A 19,182-nucleotide genomic window follows, 5' to 3' on the forward strand; every position below is an offset into this window, starting at 1 on the left:
TCCTGCTCGATAAACACAAGGAAAAACAGCCGGCTGCCTTTCCTGAGAACACAAGGGGGGAGAGGAAGAGAGGCACACGGGAGGACGTGACGCCGGAGAGAGGAATCTCACTGACGGACCGACGCACTGCTGGACGCGAGACGTCGGGCGGGTGATGACTCAGGCCGAAAAACAAGTTTCAATGTCTTCCTATTCCCACATCTACTTGGGACGACGTGCACAATAACTAACCATTCCAACCCTAGCGAGGGGGGACTCCAGGCCGCCGCGCTGCCAGGGAGTTAACCAACGAGCACGTCAGGCGCGTTGCATAACGATTAATACCCGGCCTGTGCATGTTGATCGTTTGTCCGCTCGGCAGCGTGAAGCGTGACAACACACAGCTTTGCAGTGAACAGCGATGGCGAAAAACCTACAGCCTTCGCCTCAAAGCATTTCAGCTTTTCGATATTCAAGCGGCGGCGGCATCGTCGTCGTCTGAAACGGCTCATCGCTGCTCGACACACGTTGAGCGACAAAAGCAAAACAATTTGATATTCTATCAAGTCGGTTAGTTGCCGTTTAAGTGTTTCCCCGAGTGCTCGCGGACGTCGTCATGCAATCAATATTTAAAAATAAAAAAAGATCTAATCTCATTCTGGAAAGTGCGATGTGGTGTCATGGCCGTCACATGGCGACGATTGTCAAGCGAGAGTTTGGGTCTCTGTCATGAGCTTCCATGGAAACGGACGGTTGCGGTGTCAAGCGTAGTCTCACTCATCAATATTAAACGTGTCCAAGAGGCAGAACCGTGCTGTTGTGGACACCTGCCACGTGTGGAGCGGACCGGCAGATTTACGATTACATCCATATATTTAGACGTTTCAATCTACGAGCGGACTCCCCCGCGCGTCAAACGAAGATTTGTTTTTCCCTTGTCATCCTTCCATGACGTACATTACGTTTGACGCCAGGTGACGTCTGCACAGAAGGCTCGGGGCAGCTTTCAAAACAGCAAGTGATTCAACAAAAAGGTTTAAATCACATTTATTTTATACTTTGAGAAGAGAGCGCGGAACACGTTGTGTTCTGGCTGAGACTTAAGTGCCAGTAGCTGGCAGAGAACCAATTGGACCGTTTCTTAAAAGGACATTTAAGCTTCATCAGAAGTCATTACTTTAAATGTACACAATTACTGGAGGCCCACAGGCGGGAGCGACACCGGGCACGCAGCAGCCTAATCAAAGCGCTGTGATGTCAACAGCTATTTCTCCCCCATTGTCTGCATCCACCAGTGGAAGTGCGTTTGATGTCATGGACAAAACAGGATGTAATGACCTCGTATAAATAAGCAGCCAGTTTGGTGCCGGAGAGGACGGTGTGCTCCTGGATATAAAACGGCTTCGCATACACGCTCAAATGCACAGAGAGGCATATAGAGACTGATGAAAAATGCCCCCATCAGACCAAAGCTACCTCAACAAATCCAGACACACCGTCCTCAATGGGTCCTTTCCCGCCCAGACGGGACAGAGGCGTCATACAGGAGTCCACCCAGGGACACAACCGAAGGGAAACAGGATACAGCTGGTCAGACCGCGGAGAAAAACCAAGATGGGAATTCTATATGAAGGGTTTCTGTGTACAGTAAAAAACACGTTTTCATCCTGTAAACCTATCGTGTTGAAAATGATTGACTTGAAAGTCATTGACGACCACGATGGAGTTTGACTTTCCTTCCATCTCTTCTAATAATGATGTTAATGATTAATTCTTCTGCAGATACAGAATGGAGGATTCATTATTTTATAGGGCAGAAAAAGGGACATCTATCAGATCTCTCCAGTGATCAAGATGACGTACTTACATTTTTCATGTTAAAGAAAAACATTCGGTAAACAAGCACATTTTTACACTGTAGAAGCAGTAATTCGTACATTTTTGAGGGAGGACTTCTGCTTAAAAATGAAATGAAAAGCTCAGATCAAAATTAGCAGATGATTTATCTGTTGAATGACTTATTATTTTGCTTAATATTGACAATAAGGAACGCCCACTAAAGGACATTGTAGACATCTTACTAAAAATCCTTTAAAAATCGGCAGAATAGGTTAATAAGGACACACAGAGCTGTGCGAGGTTTAGACTTACTGTTGCGTGTGGTGTTGTCCCAGTCCCGAGCCTCTACAATCAACGTGTACATCCGCTAGGAAGAAAAAAAAATAATAAGGATTAGGTGATATCTGGACAAAATCATTCCTCTCCATGTCCACAACAAAAGGAGTTTGCTTCTTCATGTGCAGGTTATTGAGCAACCACAATGGTGTCCTTTGGAGTAACAATGTCTGAAGCTGCCCATAAAACAAATGCATGGTAGGAATATTAAGTTACAAAATGTATACACACTAATAGTAACTAAGTCCTGTTTTCTTTTCAAGCAGTATTGCTAACGTCTCAGTTCAGTGTACATGATGCCTCATCCAATGCCCACTCAAAAAAGGAACATTTAACAATTTAACTTAAGGAGGGGCAAACTTTACCAGTGTATCAGTTTAGTCAGAGTCACGCTACAAAAAGATGATGCAAAAAAAGAAAAGAAAATTGGATCGATCGCATCGCTACTACAGAGAGTCTTGAAGCCGCGTTGCTCTGAGGTGCGCTCGAGTTACACTGCCAACGAAACCACGATCCACAGAGAACACGGCAGGATACGGAAAGAACGACGGAGGGACGAAGCCAAGAGAGAAGCTGCAGGACTGAGATGTTCTACAGACTTCTGGCTCAGGACGCAATGCGGCAGAACGAGTCTGAAGCCTCGACAGCAGACGCCACGCCATTGAGACGGAGTTAATAACAACAACCAAATATTTACCAAGAGTCTATTTTTCAGATCGTACAAAATCAAATGGGTGCAAAGAATTCAAAGTAATAATGGGACAGGCGTACAGGCCTGTACGCAGAATATGAAACTAGAGCCAGGAGGCAAATAGTTATCTTGAGAGGGATCTTCAGACGGGAAAAAAGGAAGCCGCTGGCTCAGCTGCTCCGAGAGCACCTTTGCATTATAAAAGTGTGAATTGTTTTGTGGGGAAATTCTCCAGACGAGGTCTTCTGATTACACACCTATGAAGAGTTTCTCTGTTAAGCTTAAATCAGTTTCCTCTTCCACAATCCAAGTAAAAAAAACTAAAGAGTGGCTGTTAAATGGTTAGCGATCTGAAAGCCTCAGCAGGTAGGAGGTCTGTTACAAAGGTCACTTTGCCAATATTAGCTGTGTGAGATGAACTCTGCCGGTCTTTGTCCTTGGTGGTCAGACGGCAGGATAAATCAGCAGCTAAGGGGATTATCAGTAAAACAGTTAACCAGTACAACAGGAGCGGCTCACTCATGAATGTGTTTTACCATGTGAGGAAATTAGTTAATTAGTTAGTTAAAAATGATAATCCATTCATGTTTGAGGCCTTTGTGAATTGCTGCTATGTTTCTGTTTTTCTATAACCCCTAATTGGAAGATTTAGTTTCAGGATGTTGCTTGTAGACTCACCTTGAGCTCTGGTAAAAAAGGGATGGCTATGATTTATTACTTTCTAACTCAATGTGCACTCATTGAATAAAAGAAACTGATAAACCGATAACAGGAAAATTCATTAGTTGTGGCTCCACTTGCCAATGCAAACATCGACAATAAAAGCTATTCGAAAGAATATTGCAATACAACTATGAACAACCATGTCATTTAAATATTATAATATTAATGCAAACTACATAAGGAATATATTTTAATTGAAGATTCATGATGTTAGCATGTTTTTGAGGACAATCTCCCCAACAGTCAAATTGCTTTCAATGATGTTGCAAAAACCTAAGCTCACACAATAAACATTAACACACACACACACACACGCGTGCACGCTAGAGTAATCTAGCCAGTGTGCTGCTGCAGGGCACACTGCTAGGCAACCAGCTGACCTAAATAACACTCATTACGTCACTACCAGTGACAGTTGTAGTAGCCACAGCGTGACTGCTGTGACCTCTACTGTACTGTCATTGATAGGACGTCGGCCTGGGGTTATGAAACACACAAAAGAGCACATAAGGCACAGTAATTGAGAGACTTCAATGCCCGAGTGAAGCAGGAAAGAGAAATCCCAGGGAGGGGGATTGCAATGTGTGTGTGTGTGTGTGTGTGTGTCTGTGTTGTTGATCAGGGGGACCAACAAGCTGGTAGGCTGGTTGCTGCTGGGCTGCGGGATTAAGTAGGCTTGTCTGGCTGTGGGTGGTGGCGGGAGGAAGGGGAGGGGCCTGTTATTGTGGAAGACCACGGGTGACAAGAGAAGGGGATAGAAGATGGCAGGCGAGGAGTGAGCCAAAAGGGGCTTGGGACCACAGTTTTGACATAGATGTGCAGCTGACTGTGGCTGCGGTGAATACGTGAGGCCAAAACCAGACTGGGTTCGGGGAGGTGGGTGAGAAGGGGTATGGAAGAGAATAGTGAGTCTCGGGGCTTTGGCGAAGGGCGGCGTTTGCGGAAGCTCTGCCAACCCGACCGGCCGCAGACGCACAACAGATGCAGACTCAAAAGGTGGATTATTTGACATAAACGTGGATCATCCCACGACACGTAGTCCGGCTTCTGACCTTTCCAGCCATTCCCCTCGCTCCTCCTACCACAAAAGGGTGGGCTAGCTGCCCCAGTCTGAGCTTGTGTGCATATGCCAATGCATTCAAGAGGAACTGAGTGGCAATGAATGAATTAGTGGGTGGTGGCGCCGTGTATCGTCAGACTAGGAGTCACAATCAAAAGATCAGAAAAAAAACAGGTGACCATAACGGGACCTCCACCTTTTGGTTTTGCCGAAAAGCCAGTCGCGCTTGAACGCCTCCATGTGATTATTTGGGTAAATAGTTCCCAGAGTCGGCGCGCGTTGGGGTCGAGCAAAGCTCCGGTCTGGTTTCCCACAGACCTTCCCACTCTGTGATTAGCTGGATTAAGTGACAGCTGCCCAAATGGTTCCAACAAGATAGATGGATGGGCAGGGGGATAAAGGGGAGGTGTGGGGGAGGGGAGGGGGGAGGCTACTGAACAAAGACCCTTGTCCCAACATCATAACTCACCCCCATCGCAATCAAAACCATTGTCCACGAAGGGACAAAGTCAGTGCGAGGACAATTAGTGTCAGCATGTGTGCTGCTGAGCCCGGGCGGGACAGTTACATGGGCAGAGAGAAAAATTCAATGTAGAGTGGTTTTTAACCACAGGAAATATCCTAATTAAAAGGAACATTTTCTTAATACAAAATGATGCATCAGCCACATCAGACACTGCCGCAGCAGGAAAAAACATCTGCAATGTCCTTTCAGAATTTTTGTAGTGCACCGCTTAAGACGGACCTATATTCTTCACTCCATTTCTACCTCCAGGCATGTTTCCCGAAGCTTATTGGGTCCAAAACTATAAATGTCATTCAAACATTTTCGGGAAAGTTCATATGCAACGAAAGCCCATTACGTGTGGTTGTCAGTAGCATCTTGTCCTTTGTAGCAACTTTGTTGAGTGTTTCATTGAATTCAGCCTTCTGGCCTTCCATCAGGGACTTGTGCTTACATCTTAGAAGTTGGTTTTTCAGCCGTGAACTCTGAAAATCTTGGCTTTAAGATTTTCTGAAGCCTTTATGGCTATTAAATATTCTGTTAACAAATGTATTCAACACTGTGCAGACCAGGGCCCCTCAATGTTTCGTACCAAGCATCCAGATCCCTTCGGCTGTTTTAATACATCCCAACTGCTCAATAATAAGTCCAGCTCTATGCAAATAGGCAAAGTAAATTTAAAAAAAAATGATTTTACTTATTGCATGAGTCTTAATCTTATAATTTTAAGATTTTCTGTGGTGGATGTATTAAACTGTAATTTTAACACAAAATGCACACATCAGCTACATCAGACACTGGGAAATACTTGAGACAAAGAATCAAATCTTCAAAACCCAACCCTTCCCCTAATGGATTAAAGGATTTACGCCGAGAAGTCCTAGTTGAAGTTAAGCGGGAGTGCATAGTTGAAAATAACCGATGGTTATGTGTCAGTGAATCAGTGTTTTCTTAAAATGATGCAACAGTCCCATCTGTGAATCGCATACCACCAACTTTGCAAATTCACTGAAATGAGTTATTCCAGTCATCACAAAAGGCCATTTGGGTGAGGACAGAGGATGTGGGGGTGATGTCTGGGGAGAGCCACAGGTGTAGGTTCCCACGCCAGACGAGGGGTGCATGAGCGAGAGGAAGGTGGCCTGTGGAATAAAAAGAGTGGAGGGCGAACAGAAAGAGGTGTTAGTGGGAAGTGGAAGCCGGGGCAGGTTGGGGTCACTAAGCATGGGATCTGCACGCTTCTTTTTCAAAAGAGGGGTCAGCCCTCTGCATGTGGGGTGATGAGCGCGTTTGCATTCGAAGAATACCAAGAATGTGAGATCCAGGCCTGGTGTGTAATCCCGTGGGAGATCCCAGTCGGCCAACAATGCTGTATCAATGGAGGGATGAGTCTGCATTGTGGATCTGACGTTTGATTGACTCTTGGGGAAAGTAAGGACCTCGAATGTTGATTGAGCTCTTAGAATTACTACCAGGAGTTGTATTTAAAAAATACCCATCACGCTTAACTAGGAAATTCATATATGTGTATAACCTATCAAGACCCTTTAATCCTGAGCCGTTTCCATTTCCCAGGTCATTGATAAGAGGCCCAAATGGCCACCTCCCTGTTCCCCACTCCTCCACAGGAGAGCCCCACTGACATCTCCTGATATATTGCCTTCTGATGGGACATGAAGTCGTCACTATTCATCCCACGGCCAGTAATCGCCGCATGTAATCTTCATTAATCTGTGATGTCAATCCCAGCTTTTGGTTTTTCACGGGCCGTTCCAGCCGAGGCAATCGAGCCACGGGATCTCTGCTGATTTGGAAGGGTCAGTATGGCCACAACAGCATGGTGTGCAACTTGGACGCTCTACGGACACCGATCTTTAGAATTACCTTAGAACATCTGGATGAACACCAGCAGCACTCTTAATGGGCAGCGACGGATATTTGCCGGGACCAATCAAGTGTTGAATGTTCAGTCGCAACCTTCAGTCTAATTGGCTCTTTGCTATCATCAACTCTCAATATTTGTGATCAATTGATTGGACACACACAGGATTAATGTCAGAGACACTAGACGCACAAGCACAGAGACTTAATGTGAAGGGACCTCTTTAAGGGTGTGGGGAGCAACTTCTTTCAATCATGGTGGAAAAATTGAAAAAGTAGAAGTGAGATGGACTGGATCTCTAATTTAAAAAAAAGGTTTCACATCCAGTGTCGCACCACAAACGCTGTACTTTCAAAACATACACCAGCGACTGACGGCTATTACTGCACATGCAGAACTAAACTCCAGCCCGGGCGCTTCACCGCGTGCCAGACCATAACCACCTCAATCGAAAACACCCGAGCGTCAAATGTCACTCATTTTAAAATGTTCAACACTCGTGGATAAACAAATGTTATTATCAGTCCCTGCAGACGAGGTAAGCCCCACTGACAATCGTTTCCACACGACAACTATGACGTGTGGTTGATGACTTCATGATGTATGTCTTTTGGCTGGAGGAGAGGTAGAGTGCTGGCACACAAGTCGCTCGCCAGATTCGCGTGCCAAGAGATGTCGCACTGAAGGCAAGGCATTTGGCTGACTGGTGCACACCGGCTGTGCACACACACACACACGGCGCATTGAACATGCTGCTTCTATGCCAACAGGGTCATTACCCATGCACTTCAACAACCACCCCCCTCCTGGCGCTAATTAATCAGCATGATCCAAGAGTATGCAACACGTAAAACAAACACCAACACATTTGCATAGAAAGGCTAAATGATTTCACAGAAGGGGACTACGCGCTGTTTACTGTTAAACTCAAAGCGTGGGTCATTTCTTTTTTTAAATCCACCCAAGAGTTGAATTGCTTGCACGCTTTAAAACGAATAGGTCAATTAGAAGGACAGGTTACTATGGAGGCATTTCAATCTGAAAACACCCGTCTGACAAGGTTTGCAACACCGATATTTCTTCATCATCACGTGGGCCAAGAAGCAAAAGAACCTAAAGGCATCGTACTGTCCCGTTGTTGCTCGGTTCTCGGGGACTCACCGATATCCGCCACTTACTCCCTCATGTATTAAGTCCAAGAGCCACTACAGCAACAAACCTACTTGAGAAACATTAACAAGCTAATTCCTGATTCAAAAACAGCACCGCCTCCCGCCGAGGCCCATTAGCATTTCAAACAGGCTCAACAGTACAGCGACAACTTCACTGCCGATGTAATGGCGTGCTCTAATTACCCCCACGAGGAGCCTGTACCACCTGCACACCATTCATTTAACAAGAGGCAGGGGACGCAGCGGGCGACAGCAACACGCAGACTGTAAAAACAAAAATCCATGCAGACAAAATGACACAATCGAGTAGCTGTTCAGCAGCACTAAAGAAGGGTTCTTCTTATTATTACTAGGATGTGGTTTCTAGTCATTTCAGGTCACAACGCACCCTCCCCCTCGGTTTGGCAAAAATTAAAAATCACAACCTGCAACATGTGGAATCTAAATTGTGGTGTGAAAGGTTTCCAATCTTCTCAGCATTGGTAATTGAAGACCAGCTCCCATTACTGTGTTGAAATGGGTGTCGTGATGATTTATGATGTAAGCACACCACAGCAGTTCTTCTCCCTTTGCCAGCAGTTAATTCATTCGCTTACAAGAAATTAGCCCTGCAACTAAATAGTGAGGGTTAAATCCTGCAGGGAAGTAGAACATTTGTCCAACGTTGCAAAAAATGTTATTTGTGAAGAAATGACAAAACATTGTTTTGACTAAAAGTACAAATCAACTTCTTGAATGGTGGGAGTCTGCTAGTAATTTAAAAAAAAAAAGAGGAAAGAAAACTAAACCTCTGAAAGTACATTTTGTGAAGGGTTCAGTCAAAACAAGTCAGATCACCTGCAGGCGTGATAACAGGCCGATTTAAAAAACACATGAGCATCCTTTTGGCATCAAATAATACAGACGTGAATGAACAATGGAGGTTGCTTTCAGGGTAGCGCCTTGAACCACGCTTCTGAACGCGCCCATAGGAATACCCGCACCATCAGCACATTCGTGCAGTCCCATGTCAACTATCATCTACACAAATACCTCATGATTGGCTTGGAAATATTTCCAATCCCAGAACCAGTTTGAATGTTGGCTACCGAATTATAAATTGGATTTTTACAGTGAATCACAAACCTGAAAAAGAATAATTAGTTTCCTCGAAGCTCAGAGTAGTAAAACAGACTTTTAATTAATGGACCCTGAAAGCAGATAATTCTCACCCACACATATTGGGCCTCATATTGGGCCTCAATCACAGACTGAGCAGAACAAGGTGTTTTAGAGGAAATCCCTGCCACGTCCTTAGTGACACATAACACAGATCCATTTAATAGCAGGATAAGAGTTCACATGGGTGTCCAGATCACACAGTCAATACTACACTGCATCGGTTGATTTTAAATTACTATCAAAATGGTTTAACGTGTGCAAGAAAGAGCAGAACATTTGGAGTTAACTGAAGCGGATCGCTTCAAAAATGTTTTCACAAATCAAATAAAACCCTGTCGTTAGGATGAAAGGCTGTTCAAAATCTTTCAAGGGCAATCCAATGTTGACAATGTTGTGTTTGAGACCCTGGATGTGTGTGGAAAGCCCACTCCACCAATCACAGCTACTTAAGATAAAGTGGGTTTTAGTCCAGATACATAATTGGTAATAGGGAGGGGGGAAAAAAAAAAAATCTAACCAGTAGTACAATTGGTTTTCCTGCAGCCCGAAGTATTAACTTTAGGATCCAGGTAATACCTTTATTTGTTGAGTTGAGCTTTGTGATAAGTGAGGAATGGAACACATCTAAACTCACCATGAATAATAACCCAAGAATGTCTTTATTGCTCAATAGTGAAGCATATGGTTAGAGTGAGCGCGTCTGACTCTGCAGCGTTCATAAAACGGGAACTCTTATAGTTAATGGAAAATAATTGTTTACCACAGCAGTTTGTCAGCGGATCAGAAAGAGATCACTGACTGCACACACGCGTGTGTGTGTGTGTATGTTGTTGATTGTTATGCTTGTTGTCAAGAGTCGGAAAACGCTGCCGTTTCACATTGGGTGTTCAGGTGATAATTGGATAATCAATACGGAGCAGAGCGGAGGCACAGGTGAGGCTCATGCCGGTGCTTTTCCACGCAGCAGCCCTGCGACCGCAGGAGAAAGGATGGGGGAGGGAGCCGCAGGAAAGGAAGGATAATTGTTTACAAGAGGCCAATGTAGGCGTCTCCTAGCAACAGCTCTACCGAACTCTGCGTCAGGTGTGGCTAAACAGCAGCCCGAGTTGGCCTCTGGTTGTACGAGCATGTGTGCATCCAGAGAGACGACCACTATAAAGGCCTTTGTCTCAAACTGGAAAAAAGGAACATGGAAATCTCTACTGACAAGAAATGGTGAAAAATGCATTTGTTTACCAGAGATACATTTATAAGAGAGAATTTTTTATCACCCCCCCCCCCCCCTTCTATGGAAGGAAAACATGCAGAACAATGCCTGACAGTAGCACAAAAAGGTATGACAGCTGCAGTTTGTTGCACACGTGGTCAGAACGCTGAGCCCAAACTACTTAAATATTTGGGGTTGGTTCCAAGGGAAACAAACCGGAGCAGGTCTGTGCAGATGAACCCGTCGCCGAGAACGAGATCGCCTACACCTCCCACTCTTTGAGACGTTCAGCTCCGAGGGACCGACAGCCCGCAACACAAGGGCGGGCACGAGCCAAACACACCAAGTTGGTGTACACACACACACACACACACACACACACACACTTCACCCCTACGTGCATCTATTTACTAGCAGAGGGAAGTACATATCCAAGCTCAGAGCAGATACAGTTACGGGCAGGCTCGCATCAACGGACGTCCTACTAATGTAGCTAAGGGCCGGGGAGGGAGGGAGGGAGAGAGAGGCCAGAAATTCCACCGGCAATTTCATTAGTGGCCAAATGGAAGTAAGACGGGTATCTTTTCCTCTCCCTCCTGATGTGCTAACACAGCAGGGGCCGACGGAATGGAAAGTGGGACAGCACGAACGACATGCTGCAGCAGAGACAGTAAAAAAAACTGAATTCTGACTTACAATAGCATTTAAACATTTTGGGAAATACACAATTTTCATTTCTTTCCAAGATCAATACTGGCCCCTTTTTATGTACATTTGATATGAAGCCAGTAAGACAGTAAGAGATTGGCCTAACTGAGCATACAGACTGGAAACGACCTCGATTGCTATGAAATACGTTTACTAAAATGTTAAAACCTCATTGACACATATCTGGTTTGGTTAACAGGAATATGAAAACAATTGTTTTTTTCCTTCATTCCTTTTTGTTTTTTTAGGAGGGGTGCGACGATTTTTTTGATGAATGAAAGAGCCAGGCGAGGTAAAAGCGTGCAGTCTTGTTAACAGAGCTACAACAACACAAAAAAATGAAAAGTATGATATTGCCATCAGCCTTGGCTGGACTTCTGTATGAAGAGCTTGAATCGATGCTCCAACATAAGATGACAATGCAAGTTCTGCCGATGATTTAAAAACTGTAAACTTCGGCCTCCTAAGTGGACGCGGTCATTGAGTTCTAAAAGACCCACAAGCACAAACAACACCTACGTAGAGATGTCAGAGCGAGGGGGCTGCCAGGGGCCCCGAGCAGTACGCACTTCGTACGGGGATTTGAACCGGCGACCATGAAGACTAGCACGGCCAGTATCCAAGTTTGCCTCCTTTAGAAGAGGATTTTGTTTCTAACCACATCCTGGTTCCAACACTGTACTAAACGCACAGACACGAGTGATATTCGGCTTTATAAGTTGAGTGCAATACCCGACACCAACAACAGAAGACACCAAGAAAAAGAAACTAAAAGAGAACATGAGCAGCATTTACTGTAAATGCAAAGCCGTGGGGGGGGGCACTGAGCTTAGGCCGAACTCACGAGGCGGCTGCATCAATAGATGTCAGACAAGCCGAAGCTGGAGAATCACTGGAGGACTTCCAAAAGCATAGATAAGCATCGTGCAAGCAGAGTAATATTAGTTAACAACTGCATCACGCTGGTGTGATGGTAGCTGGGCCGAGATGATATCGCTGCGTCTTCACACAAGACGCCATTCCCAGAAATGCAGGATGAGTAACTGACAAAGGCCGCTCGGAGAAGAGACTATTCAAACAATTAAAAAGGCTTCAACAGAGCATTGTCGCATCTCAGGATGTCAAGGTGCACTTGAATCACTGTAATGTAAGAGTTATTTAACCCATGCAGCTTTAATTTGTGCACACTGAAGAAACTAGAGCAAAATAATTCCCGCATTCTGTCATTGAAATGGGCAGTTGGCCAGATGACGCGGCCTTTAGTACACTGCATCTTTGTTTCTTCAGCGAGGAAAGCGACAACGCCACAGCAAGTGACCCCGCAGGCTCGTAGTGTGACATCTGGCACTAGAATAGAGCGCCGTTATCAGCCCGGGCCACTTAACAGAAAAACACACCAGAATAGCCCTCTTCACCTCTGCCTCGAGGTGACAGTCAATGAGTCCAATGAGAGACTCCCACCGGTTCATTATCCACGTGATGCAGAAATGGTAGATGGAGTACATGCAGCTGTGGTGTCACCTTGGGTAGCCTAGTGTTGGCCCTAACCCCCCCCCCTGGCCCCGATGGTCTAAACAAAAGCCTCCCTCGTTAAATAGGTGGCTTTTACCGCGTGAAATTACACCTTTGCAATTTCTCCCTGAAGCTTAAGACACACAAGCGTGGTCTGGTCATTTTGTAAAGGCCAAAGCTTCCATTATAAAACAGCAGCAGGAAGCCCTGAGATCATTAAGCGCACAAAGACAAAAACTGGATCAAACGTGTGATGCATTCAACACAAAAGGCTGCAAAAACATGACAAGCGTTCAGAAGAAAGAGTTTCTCATTGTATGGATTATTTTGATCAGCAATTCTTCAAAAGCCAGAGATATCTAATTTCCCAACATAGGAAAATAATCTATTTCAGGGTTGACGCCCACGTCATTCATGATCGGAATTTCTCATAATTGACCAAAAACAAATCACTACAAACTAAAGGAGCCAACTACAAAATGATGTCCATTTAATTAATGGATAAAAGTGTCAAAAAAGTTAGATTACTTTTTCTATCCATCAACATTTCCACTTATAAAAAGGCAGATGTATTCCAGTTCCAACAGCCTAACCTTCACATGTAGGTCTAGTTCCTTTTACCATCACTACATTACCAATTCCTAAAACTCTACCATTTTACATGTTTTCCCCTAAAACAGTTTACTATTCACTAAAGCCTGATGGCATCAAGAGCCAGAGGTCACAATTGGAGTGACTTCCTCTCAGACAAACAACTAAAAGTATGCTCACTGCTTCAGCCCGTATTATTGCTCCTATAGTACATCAGCCATCACTCATCTGCAGTCACAAGAGCTTAATTGCCCTGGAGGGGCCACCAGGGGCCACCTGGCGCCCACAGCAGGAGACAAAGCTGTGGAGTACAGAGGAGGGAAGAGAGGTGTCAAAACCAGCCCAACCGCTGCCCGGAGGCATCGAACACTTCACACTGCCGCAGGATTTCACTTAATTAGAAAGAGACCGACAACCAGGCCGCACCTGCTGCTCTCACACTACGTCTAAATCTGATATCCCAAAAAACACTTTCCATTCTGTGGAAATGCCAAAACTCAAACGTCACGTCAACTCTTACTGCGCAGAGAAGTCGTGAAGCAAGCAGCAGCAGGCAGAGTTTCTAGCAAAGTGTGACCCAACCAAATTCCAATCGACGTACTGCGTTACGGTGGAATAGTACGAAACATGGTTGTGATTCAGCCAAATGTCACGCACAAGAGCTCAAGGACCATTTCTCCACAGGAGAACAATGTTCAGCCTGCAGGGTTTACGTATCAAAAAGCATGTCCCCCTGTCTAATTACCCCATCATGGCCTTGGCAGGTGCAGGCTGGTTGAGTGGAACCAAGCCAACCCGCCCCCCCATATATCATGTCAAGTTTAAAAGATGACCCACATGACACTGCGAACCACTGTAGATGGGATCTTTGTCACGCATCCAATCGTTTGACTGTGATGTGTGTCAATTCTCAGAGGGAATGGGTGCCGCCAAGAACACCCCCCCCCCCCTTTAATGAGGTCTACCCTCCCTGCAAAAGGCACGCAGGCACACACACACACACACACACACACACACACACACACACACACACACACACACACACACACACACACACACACACACACACACACACACACACACACACACACACACACGACCCAGAACACAGATTTCTGGTGCAATTCGCCAGCAACGTAGGTGGAAATAGTTTATTCCCGTCCAGCCTCGTACTGCTGTGGAGCGCCGTGTAGCGGAAGATCGCTGCAATTAGAGCAAAGATCATTTGTCAATTAATAGAAGACGTCTTTTTTTTTATATTAGTGGCAAAAATCCGATGGTTCCTGGATCTCACCTTTTCTAGGTCTTACATAATAGCAAATGTACCTGGGTAATTTTGAACATATGATTAATCCATAAAATGGCAGACTTGTTTATGATGATAACAACGGTTACATGTAGACATAAGTTTGCCTTGACAGGAAATGATTAACTTTTATCCAGATCAATACTTCTGCGAGGTGCTGGAAGGGTTCAAAGCCTCCATCAATTGTTTTATGGTGCGTTTCCTCACGCATGTGTGCACATTCATGACAAAGCAAACCTTCACACATTTTAAACTGGGTTCGGTGCTACGCCACCTCCAGGGGAAAAACGTGCCAGCAAACCCTCTTGCAGACTTGACTAAGTGAAGCAAGACGTTTGCAGAAACTCACCGGCCATGCGAACTGGAACGGGATCAGAATTTTGCCAGCTTCTTCGATTTTATTCGGGTTACTCGTTGTGCTCTTAAAAGAAAACGTATTTCCACCGAGAACTTGCGTAGATCCATCCCCGAAGGTGCACGCGCCGCCGGTGGAGACCTCCATCTGGAACTCTTTGAGGCAGATCTTGAAGTAAGTGTCGCACTCGTCTCGGGTGCAGCGCAGGTCCGAGGAGCTCCTAGGGCCGTCGCAGCAGTCCCCGTCCGCCAGCTCGCCGTTTACATTCGCCACGGTGATCAGCTGCAGCTCGAAATAGCCGGTTGACTGGGACACCTTTGGGTGGGAGAGGGGGGAGAGGGGGGGGGGGACGGAGACGGGACCCAATTTAAACACAGGCCTATATATTCACGGGCTACAACATGGTTTGTGTTGGATACGATTGGTGCGTAAAATGGACCAAGTGTCCAAGAACTGCCCGACTCCCGATTAAAAATGTATTAAAAAAAATAAGGATGGACGTTCAAAATGAATGCATCAGGAAAGGAGCACGTGAACAGCCTATAGTAGCAGGCTGGGGGGGTTAGACCAGCACGTTACTCTGATGGAAGCAAACGAACCGCTGCAGCAGTCAATTGATGCAACGCAATTTACAACTTCTTGGTTCAGGCCTAATGCCCCCCCCCCCAAAAAAAACCCACACGCACAGGGCTCTCATGATTATAACACACATTTTAGAGAAGCCAATATTAATTCGTCTGACTTCGGTCTTTTCATGGTAACATGATCACATGCTCCACTACTGACGGCTACGTAATTCAATTATCGATTTATGGGAGGCGAATATTCAACGCCGGAGAGCAGATACGCTAATCTTCCCACGCCCACCAACTTTTGACATTTGCAATTTTTAAACATTTATTTCATTTACATGGAGCAACGTGAATTTTTTTTTTTACATATATATGTACATGAATAAAATAAGAGCCTTCTTACCTCCGTCCATAACGTCAACAGCAGGCACGCTATCGGGAAGCAGTTCCTAATCCTGGTGCGATTCCACATGCCTCCGATTAATTAGAGTGACATACGGGGGGGTGGTGGGGGGGGCAGCCGGGGGGGTGAAGCGATGAGAAAAGACAAACAGCCGCGGAGCCGGCGACTAGTTCCTCCTCTGGTGACATGCAAAAATAAAAATATTCACATGCGTGTTTTCTTCACCGCGTACGTCCTGATTTCAGCGAGGCATTACGTGCGTGCGCGCGCGCGTGTGTAGGTGTGCGTGCGTGCGCGTGTGTGTGTGTGTGTGTGTGAGTGAGCAGGCGGATTGCAGCGCAGTGATGGTCCATGTACAGGAGTGTCCCTCCGTCAAATCTCTCCACACAGCAACTGAGATGTTCCGTAGCCACACAGCCCGAGGAGAGGACGTCTGCTTTGATTGGCAGCTCCGCAAACCACTTACAAATTGGCCTGCGGGCAGTCTGTGAGCCAACCGGATTAAGGGGCGGACAATAGTATTCTAAACCCCAACCCTCCTCCACCTCCTCCTCCTCCTCCTCCTCCTCCTCCTCCTTTTTCTCCCAAAACTTGAATCGTGGTGGGTTTTGTATTCGGCTTCATTTGGACAAGCCGCGTTACAGCATGCGAACAAAGAGGGAGGGGGTCCACTTTAATTAAACGCGCACGCACGGCTATTACGATGAGCAGGGCTATTATTTTAAATGAGGACCTCGTCGGCGCCGCCTTGAATTTAATTACAGTCATGCAGGGACAAATGTGGATGACTGGTTTTTATATATATATATATATATATATATATATATAAATATATTATTTTTAAAATGTCAGGCGTCATGACTTAAAGCATTTCATTTATTACCGAACCTTAAAAAAATTGTCCTTCAAGTAGACTTAATTTCGGAGGTCAAATTGCACTAATTTCCGGTGGCTGACATGTGATTGGATCACGATAACGTGATTATGGTCGACATTAAATCAACAGTTTTCACGAAACATTGGTTCTGAATGCCTTTTTTTCTTCTTTTAAAGCGCATATCCAAATTAATTTGAAATCTTAAGCCAGGTGCTTTAACTTAAAATGATGTTTTAAAAAAATATTTTCGATATTCTCTAATGACTTATTTGTCATGATTTCAGTGATTTCTATTAATCAAGTCAACCCACCTGTTGTGTTCACCATTAATCGCTGCTGAAAGTAAAACTGCCCCTAAAGCACATCACCTGTCCAGCAGAGCGGACTGCCCACGCAGCTCTCCCCAAACCAACCCGCAGACATTGCGGCAGTGCAGAGCGCCCTCTACTGTCCGTTACATGTCCTCCGTGTTCATAACGTCCTCCCTGCTTGGGTTGGTAACCTTTCTTCTTGTTGCCTGAGCCTCTTCTGCTCTTATAGAAACTTATACTTATTCTGCGTGCTATCTTTCTTTTTCTTCCCAAAAACGGGAAAATGTTTATTTTCATCTCCATACGTCAGAAGAATAGGTGTCGAGTTCAGAGGTAATCCGTCCCAGTGGCCGTCATTTGAATAATGTTTACCGTCAAGCACATTTGACCTCCATCGATCACTTTTTACATTCAGTGTTGGATGGAAAACAGCGGCTGTCTAAAGGGGGAGAGAAAATACACAACTGTAAAAAGAAAAATGATTCATTGTTAAAAAATAACTTTACAAAGCACATACACATGTTACACCCTCAACAACATGACAGTTTATTTTATAGGTGGACCAGTACTCACAATCAGAGAAAAGGACCACAAAGCTGGACAGATAAAGGTAAAGAAGGAGTGGAAAGGAAATAAGTGGAAATGATTGTATCCGAATGTTGCATTATACTTCATTTTGGTCAAAAGGTCACAATAAAAATGTAGAAGCTCCATTCACAACATCTACTAACCATTTTGAATAATCAAGTAAGTTGTTTTTTTCCTCATAGGTAATGACAATAAGTCTAAGGCTGAACCGAAGATGAATCCCTGCTCAGGTGGAAGTGACATCCAACATGCTATCGCTGTTCTCGTCTCCGTCTCCTCCTCATCAGGCGACTGCCAGCCCATCGCCGTCCGATAGGCCTCGGAGGAGGCCGCCGATAGCCTGAGCCGCTGCAGCCGCTTTGGCCCGGAACATTTCGCACGCTGTCACGAGTGCGTTGCGAGGGCCTCGAGTTGGATCACACCTATTCAAGGGCCCTGGAGTGGTAAGGGAACAAGGGTGCACGTGTGTGTGCGTCTCAGTGCTTTGATCTGTATCGTCGTTGCATTCGGTCACACTCGTGGTGCAGCTCTGCTGACGGCAAAGTCAGTCGAGTCCCTGAAACATCCCAACGTCCACCGGACGGACCGCTTGTGGTCCACCGAGGACCAGTTCTAATAACTTGGCTGATGCTGCAACAACAGCTATTGGATGGATGGGCACAACGTGTCGTACAGTGTTCCCCTCTGGATGGATTGTTATTCATACGGTGATCCTGTGTGGTCTAATCTATATTTAGCTAATACGCAAACGTGACCGTGCAAACGCAATGAACTAAGCCAGCGAACATGTTAACATTACACCTGCTGAGCATCTACGTGCTGGCATTGTCTATGTGAGGATATTAGCATACCGGCATTAGCATTTAGCACTAAAAGTAGAGCCTCACAGGGCACAGCTGTAGCTACTTAAAAACATTCACTGCTCACCCCAGAATAGTTTCCAGGTCAAAATGGAAATGTGTCTGTAAAAGGCTTTGGACTTAAAACAGGTCACTAATTTGAAATGGTGACAAGTCAAGTTTCCGGGCGTCGGTCTCTGAGCCCGAGTGATTCCGCAGAGGATCGGCCGCGCACTTCACCTCTACGTCCCTTTGCCTTCACGTCTCTTTAAAGAAAAACTAAAAATCCAAAAGGAATAATGCTAAATAACAACCAGATATAATAGATTTTAAGAAGCCGCGTTTCAGTTATGTTCCACTCACATCAGCCCAACGTGGCTCCAAACTGAATACCGACAGCTTCCCAAAGGGCCTCGGCTGGTGTGTGCCTACCTTGTCCTCCTGTTTGCATACATGTGTGTGAGGCGCAGAGAGAGGAGTGTGTGTGCAGGAGGAGAAGGGATTATGAGTGGGAGCGCTGTGGGGGGTTTGCCAGCCTCTAGGGGGGGAGGTGAAGGGGATTTCT

General features: G+C 45.4%; 1 protein-coding gene across 4 annotated transcripts in view; it reads right to left on the reverse strand.

Moving 5' to 3' along the window:
* The window catches only part of jag2b (jagged canonical Notch ligand 2b), a 35,339-nt gene extending 18,831 nt beyond the window's left edge, over positions 1–16,508 (reverse strand). For 2 of the 4 annotated variants that reach the window (XM_040160671.2, XM_040160669.2), the window contains exons 1-3: positions 16,003–16,432; positions 15,022–15,342; positions 2,131–2,185 (exon numbers count right to left, since the gene is read on the reverse strand). In XM_040160671.2, coding sequence (XP_040016605.2) covers positions 2,131–2,185; positions 15,022–15,342; positions 16,003–16,071 — 445 coding nt within the window. In that variant the 5' untranslated portion in view covers positions 16,072–16,432. Of the gene's footprint in view, positions 1–2,130; positions 2,186–15,021; positions 15,343–16,002 lie in introns of all 4 variants that reach the window. The other 2 variants (XM_040160667.2, XM_040160668.2) reach the window with 2 other exon arrangements.
* Between the last annotated feature and the right edge of the window lie 2,674 nt (positions 16,509–19,182).

The sequence above is a fragment of the Gasterosteus aculeatus genome, chromosome 18, assembly GCF_964276395.1.
Source record: "Gasterosteus aculeatus chromosome 18, fGasAcu3.hap1.1, whole genome shotgun sequence".
NCBI lineage: Eukaryota > Metazoa > Chordata > Actinopteri > Perciformes > Gasterosteidae > Gasterosteus > Gasterosteus aculeatus.